Raw genomic sequence first — 11,013 nt, 5'->3', positions numbered from 1 at the left:
TAAAAGCTGTGAATGTGACTTAAAATGCTATTTGAAAATTTCAATTTAAAAAAAAAAATTTTTAAATTGTGATTTTTTCAGGAAAAAAAAAATTGTGATTGCAATTTTAAATGAGGTTTTGGCAAAACATGTTTCAGCTTTTTTTTTTGATAAATCGTGCAGATTTAGTTTCTCTGATGCACTATGATATAAATGTCTAAAATATGCTATAAAAAATGTGAATTTATATTTGCAAATAATAAATTAACACATTTTTAAACTTAGTTATGATGTTATAATACTGTATATCAATATGTCATGCAAAATTTTTAATTGTCATAAAAACAGGCTTCATATTTTTCATGCAAAATAAAATGCAATGTTTTATCTTGATTTTGCTGTCTTTAAAAATACTTTACATCTTTTAAGTTCTGCTGAATTAAAAAAAAAATAATTAAGTAAAATATTATTAAATAAAATTATTATTTTCATAATTAAGCAATTATCCTGCCAAAATTATCGATTTTTCTGTTATGCCAAATATAATTAGGGTATTAAGGAAAAATCATATTCCATAAAGATATTTTGTAAACATCCTACCATAAATATATCAAAACTTAACTTTTGATTAGTAATATGCATTGCTAAGAACTTCACTTCACTACAACTTAAAAGGGGATTTGATTTTCTCAGTATTTTGATTTTTTCAGCAATGTTGTGTATTTGAAACCTTTCCAACAATGACTGTATGATTTAGAGATCCATCTTTTCACACTGAGGACAACTGAGGGACTCATATGCAACTATTACAGAAGGAAACATGCATTAAGAGCCGGGGGTGAAAACTTTTGAAATTTAAAGGTCAGGTTAAATTTAACTTATTTTGTCTTCTGGGAAACATGTAAGTATCTTCTGTAGCTTCTGAAGGGCAGTATTAAATGAACTAAGAAACATGCACACATCTCCATTCTGTTCAAAAGTTTTCACCCCCAGCTTTCAATGCATGTTTTTTCCTTCTGGAGTGTTTTAAAGCTTCTGTAATAGTTGCATATGAGTCTCTCAGTTGTCCTCAGTGTGAAAAGATGGATCTCGAAATCAGACAGTCATTGTTGGAAAGGGTTCAAATACACAAAAATGCTGGAAAACCAAAGAATTTGTGGGACCTGAAGGATTTTTCTGAAACAAGGACAAACAAGGGACTCATGAATAACTATCACTAAACAAAAAAAACACAGCTGTGGATCATTCAGGTAACAACACAGAATTAAGAATCAAGTGTATGTAAACTTATGGATTCAACTATTATTTTCTCTTGTGTGAACATCTTTTATATGAAATTTCTTCTTCAGGTCAGTACTAAATAAAAATGCATTTTGCATGATCCCTTTTTTTGCAGAAGTTTTGACCTGAAGTGTATATTAATATTAGTATATCTACAGTATGAATGAATAAATAAATACATAAATTAAGTTTATAAGCGCTCCAGCTCCAACAGATGTATTTGTGTCAGAATGTATTTTGTCCGGTGGTTAACTTGAAGCCGTGAGGTTAGTTGAGGTGAGCGTGGAGCTCAGGTTTGATGTGATGAGTGTGATGGTGATGTTGGGTCATGTGTGTGTCTGCCTGTGTTTGTCTGTCTGCTGTGTGATTCAGTGATTCAGGTGTGATCCTGTCGACTCGGAGCCCGGAGGCGACGCTCTGACATTACAGCTCTGAGAAAACCAACCGCACCGACACAAAAACACACGTCACACGCTCCTACAACAGATCCCTTAAAATAACAAACACTCACAAACCAGTCACTGAGAGGAAATGTCAATGAGATGTAAATAATGGCACTATACATGCATACATAAATAAAACATAAATAAACAGTATAAATATATATTAGTATATTTATCAATATTTAATAAAGGTTTTGATATTTGTATTACTATAAGTAAATAAATGAATAAATATTAGTATACCTATAATGGAATAAATGTAAATTGCTATTTGTAATATTGTTAACTGGGTACAATAAAATGAAATGAAAAAAAAAAATCAAATCAAATCAAATAATGTAAACTGAAATTAAATTAATTATGAAAAAGAAATTAGCTATAGCAAGACTGGAGTTACTATAGTTAACTTAAAAAATAAATTAATTAATAAAAAAAAAAAAGTTAACTGAAATCAAATTTAACACGAAAAAATTCAATACTTTTTTTACCTACCTGCCAAAGCAACATTTCTCATTTGAATTAAGTTTATTTCCATTTACTAAAATAACAAAAAATGACAACTAAAAAAATGTATATAGACATAAGAAAAATAGTAATACAAAATATATAATAATAATAAATAATATTAATAATAATGACAAAAACACAACAAAAAATAATTCAAATTAAAACAGAAAATAAAAAATATTAAGTATTATTAAAAATGTTTACAACATTAAATATTAAAACATTAAAATATCTAAAAGCAGATACTAATACATGCTTATACTAATATATGCATATTAGTATAAGCATGTCAAAATAAATAAATATTAGTACAAACAAACAAATAAATCATTACCTGTACAATTAAATTATAAATAAATAAATGTAAATTAATATTAATCTATCTATACAAACTAATAATTAATAATAAATAAATGTATATTAATATTAATATATCCATAAATATTTACAAACAAACAAACATACAAATATTATTTTTTTTAAAAATAAATAAATAATAAATACATAAATAAATAAATAAAATAAATAAAATATCCTTGTTAAACAAACAGATAAAACAAATATTAGTGTTATGGAAATAATTATTACGTTACTTATAAAAAAATAAATATATGTATATTATTATAAGCATGTCAAAATAAATAAATATTAGTACAAACAAACAAATAAATCATTACCTATACAATTAAATTATAAATAAATAAATGTAAATTAATATTAATCTCTCTCTCTCTCTCTCTCTCTCTCTCTCTCTCTCTATATATATATATATATATATATATATATATATATATAGAGAGAGAGAGAGAGAGAGAATATATATATATATATATATATATATAGAGAGAGAGAGAGAGAGAATATATATATATATATATATAGAGAGAGAGAGAGAGAGAGAGAATATATATATATATATATATATATATATATATATATATATATATATATATATATAAACAAATATTGGGTTTATGTAATCTATGTTATCAATCTATCTATCTATCTATAAACAAACAAACTAATAATTAAAAATAAATAATGTATATTAATATTATTATTATATCCATAAATATTTACAAACAAACAAACATACAAATATTAGTATTTTGAAAATAAATCATTAATAATAAATAAATAAATAAATAAAATATCCTTGTTAAATTCCTAAAAACAACACTAAGCACAACTGAGTCAGTAGTTGTCATACAGTAGGAGTGCAGAGCTACAAAATGAAAATGCAAATGTTGAGGAAATGCAAATGTAGAGCGTAATGTAAGTCTCGGGGGCGTCTTTGTCTTTCTGTATTTATATAAAAAGCTGAACGCTTCCTATTAATGACACCACAAATAGAAGCTGTTCTGGGGTGAAAACAGTGAACAAACATCCTCATGTGCTTTCCACATCCCTGATGATTACACACACAGAGAGAGAGACTTCTGGACTATTACCAGCTTTAACTGTGCGTTTGTGATTTGGGGAAACCCGGATAATCTGTGGCGAGATACGAGAGTGAGGACAGAGAAAGATGGAGCGGGAGAGGACAGGTGCGGAGCAAGATAAAAGAACAGCTAAACGAAAAGATAAAAGATGGACAGAATGAGGCAGAGCAGGTGTAGTGAAAGATTAAAGAGAGCAAACTAACTCCTTCCACACAGGTGCGCCTCTACAACCCGAGCCGGACGCCGCGGCCCACATTCGTCTCCAGCAGAGAAACAGGATCGCAGTCACTTACGGGTCGCTGTCTGTCAGCACTTAGAGAATAAAGATCCGCAAGTAATGGAAATCACACGCACTTCGGTCAGAATGCCTTCGAGTCTAATTGATCTGCCGATTAATAGATGCCTCGCAGTTCAAGAGTTTGTTATGCTTTCAGTGGACTGAGACTGACCACAAACCAGACTGGAGTTATTATAGGTAACTGGAAATAAAATAAAATAAAAGGACCGGAGTTATTAGAGTTAACAGAAAATAAATCAATAAAAATAAAATAAATGTTAACTAATAAAATTAAATAAAAAAATACTTTTTCATTTTAGCTATAGTATGAATGGAGTTATTATAGTTAACTGGATAAAATAAAATAAAATAAACATAAAAATGTTTAAATGAAATAAATTATTAATATTAAAAATTAAAAATTAAAAATCCAGCTATAGTTGGAAGTCATTACAGTTAACTTGGTACAATAAAATGAAATGAAAAAAAAAAAAATCTAAATATCAAATCAAAACTAAATATGAAAAAACAATTACTTTTTTTATTTTAGCTATAGTAGGAATGGAGTTATTATAGTTAGATAAAATAAAATATAATGTTAAATGAAATTAAATTAAATATAAAAATTAAACTTTTATTTGGAACATTGGAGTTATTATAGTTAACTTGGTACAATAAAATGAAAAAAAAATCAAATACAATCAAATCATGTAAACTGAAATAAAATTAATTATAAAAAATAAAATAAAAAAAATATTGCAGCTATAGCAGGGTTGGAGTTATTATAGTTAACTTTAAATAATAAGATAAAATAAAATAAAAATTAAATTAAAAAAAAAAAAAAAAAAAAAGTGTAACTTTTTTTTATTTTTATTTCAGCTACAACTTCAGCTAGCTTCCAAAGCAATATTTCTAATTTGTAAAATAACAAAAAATGAATTAATAAAATCTATATAGACATACATTTAAATAAATACATAAATAATAATAACAATAATAATGACAAAAAACCCCCACAAAAATGGCCAAAAATAATTAAAATTAAAACAGAAATTAAAAAATTATTTAAAATTACTACAACGTCATATAGTACACACTAAAATCAGAAATATAAAACAATATCAAAATATTGCAAATATATAAAAAATTGTTTTTTATTATTAAAAATATTTCTTAAATAATAAAAATATATTCTATGCAAAATTAAATATAAAACAATATTTAACATATTTACAAATATTAAAAAAAATATGTAAAAACAAATAAAATGTATTTAAAAATGTAATATTAAATATATATTAAAATATGAAAAATATGATAAAATAATAGAATCTCCTATATATCTAAACAAAAACACACATATACACAGATACACTATATTTACTGTACAAATGTATATGAATTTCATGAAAAGTCCTTTATAATAACTCATCTGTTGATGTACATCTGTTAATTTCACACACACACACACACACACACACACACACACACACACACACACACACACACACACACACACACACACACACACACACACACACACACACACGGTTTAACCTCCAGCCTTTTACTCAATTTGGCCAATATGTTGTGATGCACACATGAAACAAACCAATCTGTCCGTGCCATTTGACGAGGACACGACGTGCATGTTTTTGAGCGTCTGCTGAAGGGAAAACATCTCTGGATGAAGACGCAGGAGAAAATAGCAGTTGCGAGTGGGCGTTCATAACTGCGATTCACATCGGTCTGAGAGCTACTTGTCTCTCTGCGCTCGACCTCGTCTGACCGGCTGAAGAGACGGAGACGCACGGCCCGGAGGAACCCAGCCAGACGCTAACCGGAGCGGACGAGACTGATCTCAGGCCACATGGACACCATTGTGTGTTATTGCACTATCCACTAAAATTACTACTGAAAAATGCATAAAAGATAAATGTGAACTAAAAATAAATAAAAAACATATTAATTGCATTTAAAAAAATTAAACTATATAACTATATAAAAACTAAAATAGTAAATAAAATTTAAATGAAACAGTAATTATATATATAAAAAAAAAAACGTTTAGCTAAACAAAATAAAAGTAAAACAAATGACTAAAACAATAAAAAAAATACAAATACAAAAAATGAAAAATTGAACATATAAAAACTTTTCAGCTTGACAAAGTGAAAACGTGCTTATAAATATTTAAAATACTTAAAATAGGAATGCTAAAAATTGTAATAAAATAACATGAACACTGAAGATGTAAAAACTGTTTAGCTTGACAAAAATTAAAGTGAAAATTATGACAAATTACTAAAACTACCAAAAATAAAAATACTAAAATTAAAACAAAATAAACATGAAAACTAAAAATATAAAAACTGTTTAGCTTGACAAAAATAACGTGGACAAAAAATGTGTGAAAAATGACTAAAATTACCAAAAATAATGCAAAAAATGTAAATAAAAGAAGCATAAACTGAAAATATAAAATGTTTAAAGTGACAAATTTCAGTGAAAAAGTGCTAAAAAAGACCCTAAAATTAACAGAAATAATGCTAAAAATGTAAATAAAATAAACACGAAAACTAAAAAATATAAAAACTTTTTAGCATAACAAAAAGTGATAAAAATGACAAAATGACCAAAAATAAAAATACCAAAAATTTAAGTAAAATAAACATGAAACTGAAAATATAAAAACTTTTTAGCCTGACAAAAAATAAAGTGAAAATTACAAAAAATTACTAAAACTACCAAAAATAAGAATGCTCAAAATTTGAATAAAAATGAACACAAAAACTGAAATAATTAACTGTTTACCTTGACAAAAATTAAAGTGAAAATTACAAAAAATTACTAAAACTACCAAAAATAAAAATAATAAAATTAAAATTAAATAAACATGAAAACTGAAAATATAAAAAACTGTTTAGCTTGACGAAATTAAAGTGAAAAATGCTTAAAACTGAAAATACAAAAAATAGAAAATAAAATAAACATTAAAAATTATAATATAAAAACTTTTTAGCTTGACAAAAAAAAGTGAAAATGTGTTAAAAATGACTAAAATTACGAAAAATAAGAATGCTAAAAGTTAAAATAAAATAAACATGAAAACTGAAAATAAAAAAAACTTTAGGTTGACAAAAATAAAGCGAAAAATACAAAAAATTACTAAAACTACCAAATATAAAAATACTTAAATTAAAATAAAATAAACATGAAAACCAAAAATAGAAAAACTGTTTAGATTGACAAAAAATGCCAAAAATAAGAAAATTACGAATTAAAATAAAATAAACATGAAAACTGAAAATGTAAAAACTGTTTAGCCTGACAAAATGAAAGTGAAAAATTATTTTAAAAAAATAACTACCAAAATTTAAAATACTAAAAATTAAATAAAATAAACATGAAAAATAAAAATAAATAGACTTTTTAGCTTGACAAAAATTAAAGTGAAAAAGTGCTAAAAATTACTAAAATTAATAAAATAATGCTAAATACTTTAATCAAATAAACATGAAAACTGAAAATATAAAAACTGTTTATCTTAAAAAAATTAAAGTGAAATATTAAAAAAAAGTTTACCTTGACAAAAATTCAAAGGAAAAATTGCTAAAAATTATTTTAATTAATAAAAATAATGCTAAATATTTAAATCAAATAAACATGAAAACTGGAAATATAAAAACTGTTTAGCTCGACAAAATTAAAGTGAAAAATTACAAAAAAATGTAAACTACCAAAATTAAAAATTCTAAAAATAAAATAAGATAAACATGAAAAATGAAAATATAAAACTGTTTGCCTTGACAAAAATGTAAGAGAAAAAGTGCTTAAAATGAATGACCAAAAAATAAGAATATATAAAACATAAAATATAAAAAAAGTTAGCTTGACAAAATGAAAGTAATAAAAGCACATAAAATTACTAAAAATATAAAAATTGTTTAGCTTGACAAAAATAACGTGGAAAAAAATGTGTGAAAAATGACTAAAATTACCAAAAATAATGCAAAAAATGTAAATAAAAGAAGCATAAACTGAAAATATAAAATGTTTAAAGTGACAAATTTAAGTGAAAAAGTGCTAAAAAAGACCCTAAAATTAACAAAAATAATGCTAAAAATGTAAATAAAATAAACACGAAAACTAAAATATAAAAACTTTTTAGCATAACAAAAATTTAAGTGAAAAAGTGGTAAAAAAGACCCTAAAATTAACAAAAATAATGCTAAAAATGTAAATAAAATAAACACGAAAACTAAAAAATATAAAAACTTTTTAGCATAACAAAAATTTAAGTGAAAAAGTGGTAAAAAAGACCCTAAAATTAACAAAAATAATGCTAAAAATGTAAATAAAATAAACACGAAAACAAAAAATATAAAAACTTTTTAGCATAACAAAAATTTAAGTGAAAAAGTGGTAAAAAAGACCCTAAAATTAACAAAAATAATGCTAAAAATGTAAATAAAATAAACACGAAAACTAAAAAATATAAAAACTTTTTAGCATAACAAAAATTTAAGTGAAAAAGTGCTAAAAAAGACCCTAAAATTAACAAAAATAATGCTAAAAATGTAAATAAAATAAACACGAAAACTAAAAAATATAAAAACTTTTTAGCATAACAAAAATTTAAGTGAAAAAGTGCTAAAAAAGACCCTAAAATTAACAAAAATAATGCTAAAAATGTAAATAAAATAAACACGAAAACTAAAAAATATAAAAACTTTTTAGCATAACACAAATTTAAGTGAAAAAGTGGTAAAAAAGACCCTAAAATTAACAAAAATAATGCTAAAAATGTAAATAAAATAAACACGAAAACTTAAAAATATAAAAACTTTTTAGCATAACAAAAATTTAAGTGAAAAAGTGGTAAAAAAGACCCTAAAATTAACAAAAATAATGCTAAAAATGTAAATAAAATAAACACGAAAACTAAAAAATATAAAAACTTTTTAGCATAACAAAAATCTAAGTGAAAAAGTGCTAAAAAAGACCCTAAAATTAACAAAAATAATGCTAAAAATGTAAATAAAATAAACACGAAAACTAAAAAATATAAAAACTTTTTAGCATAACAAAAATTTAAGTGAAAAAGTGGTAAAAAAAGACCCTAAAATTAACAAAAATAATGCTAAAAATGTAAAAAATAAACACGAAAACTAAAAAATATAAAAACTTTTTAGCATAACAAAAATTTAGGTGAAAAAGTGGTAAAAAAGACCCTAAAATTAACAAAAATAATGCTAAAAATGTAAATAAAATAAACACGAAAACTAAAAAATATAAAAACTTTTTAGCATAACAAAAATCTAAGTGAAAAAGTGCTAAAAAAGACCCTAAAATTAACAAAAATAATGCTAAAAATGTAAATAAAATAAACACGAAAACTAAAAAATATAAAAACTTTTTAGCATAACAAAAATTTAAGTGAAAAAGTGCTAAAAAAGACCCTAAAAGTAACAAAAATAATGCTAAAAATGTAAATAAAATAAACACGAAAACTAAAAAATATAAAAACTTTTTAGCATAACAAAAATCTAAGTGAAAAAGTGCTAAAAAAGACCCTAAAATTAACAAAAATAATGCTAAAAATGTAAATAAAATAAACACGAAAACTAAAAAATATAAACACTTTTTAGCATAACAAAAATTTAAGTGAAAAAGTGGTAAAAAAAGACCCTAAAATTAACAAAAATAATGCTAAAAATGTAAAAAATAAACACGAAAACTAAAAAATATAAAAACTTTTTAGCATAACAAAAATTTAAGTGAAAAAGTGCTAAAAAAGACCCTAAAAGTAACAAAAATAATGCTAAAAATGTAAATAAAATAAACACGAAAACTAAAAAATATAAAAACTTTTTAGCATAACAAAAATTTAAGCGAAAAAGTGGTAAAAATGACTAAAACGACCAAAAATAAAATGATATAAAAATAAAACATAAAATTACTAAAAATAAAAATAACCTAAATAAAATTAACATAAGACACATACAGTTACTAAGAAAATAAATAAAATATATTTTCGTTTTGTATAATTTGATTTTTCCAGCTAACAAAACAGTTTTCTTCTAGTTTTGAGTAACTATAATAACCGTGGTGAGCAGACATGATTGACTCACCGGTTTGACTTCTTCCTCTTGCTCCTCCTCCTCCGAACTCTCGCTGGCATCATCTTCCTCCTCCTCCTCTTCCTCGGGGAACTCCACGTCGGACTCTCCGGGCGCGATGGGGACGCTGATGGTGAGGTTGGGGTTGGTCATGTAGCTGTCGTCTTCTCCGCTGCGCTCGATGACGCCGGCCGTCCCGTTTCCTTCGGCCCAGTGCGTCTGCTGGCTCAGTCTCTTCAGCTTCAGCATGGCTTTGGCCTCCTTGGCCTTCTGCCGGCGCCGCTTGAAGTTCCCGTTGAAGAAGTCGCAGAGCGCCTGCCGGAGCCACAGCATGCCGCGTTGGATGCGAGCGATGGCGATCTGCAGGTTGTTCATTTCTCCGTCCTCGTCCGGAGCCGAGAGGTTGTCGGCGCTGAAGGAGCTCAGGAGCAAAGCCAAGAAGAGGTTCAAGACCTGAGGACAGAAGCAGCAGCACACAAGAGCTGAATCTCTTTCTAAAAGCTATAACAACATGCACAATCTGACTCAAACCAGCCACTCTTTGAACATAAGCTCTTAACCAGTGTTTCTCAAGTGCTTTTGAAGAAACTTAATACACAGAAACTTGGAATAGAAATACAGTTAAATAATTAAATACAATTTAGAAAAAAATCATTCCATAATTCCAATAACTGAAACTTTAGTTTAAGTAATTAATTTCTGTGACTTTCTAGTTTGATTAGTATTAATTGTGACCCTGGACCACAAAACCAGTCTTAAGTCTCTGGGGTATATTTGTAGCAATAGCCAAAAATACATTGTATGGGTCAAAATTATTGATTTTTCTTTTATGTCAAAAATCATTAGGAAATTAAGTAAAGATCATGTTACATTAAGATTTTTTGTAAAATTCCTACTGTAAATATATCAAAATGTAATTTTTGATTAGTAATATGCTTTGTTAAGAACTTAATTTGGACAAC

General features: G+C 25.6%; 1 protein-coding gene across 1 annotated transcript in view; it reads right to left on the bottom strand.

Moving 5' to 3' along the window:
* Positions 1–11,013, bottom strand: part of LOC141300379 (sodium channel protein type 2 subunit alpha-like) — a 55,558-nt gene that overhangs the window by 17,753 nt on the left and 26,792 nt on the right. The window contains exons 6-7 of the mRNA XM_073830652.1: positions 10,064–10,504; positions 5,690–5,765 (exon numbers count right to left, since the gene is read on the bottom strand). Of these exons, the coding sequence (XP_073686753.1) occupies positions 5,690–5,765; positions 10,064–10,504 (517 nt within the window). The remainder of the gene's footprint in view (positions 1–5,689; positions 5,766–10,063; positions 10,505–11,013) is intronic.

The sequence above is a fragment of the Garra rufa genome, chromosome 24 (genome assembly GCF_049309525.1).
Source record: "Garra rufa chromosome 24, GarRuf1.0, whole genome shotgun sequence".
Lineage (NCBI taxonomy): Eukaryota > Metazoa > Chordata > Actinopteri > Cypriniformes > Cyprinidae > Garra > Garra rufa.
The sequence above is the reverse complement of the archived record's forward strand: the minus strand, read 5'-3'. Positions and strand labels throughout refer to the sequence as shown.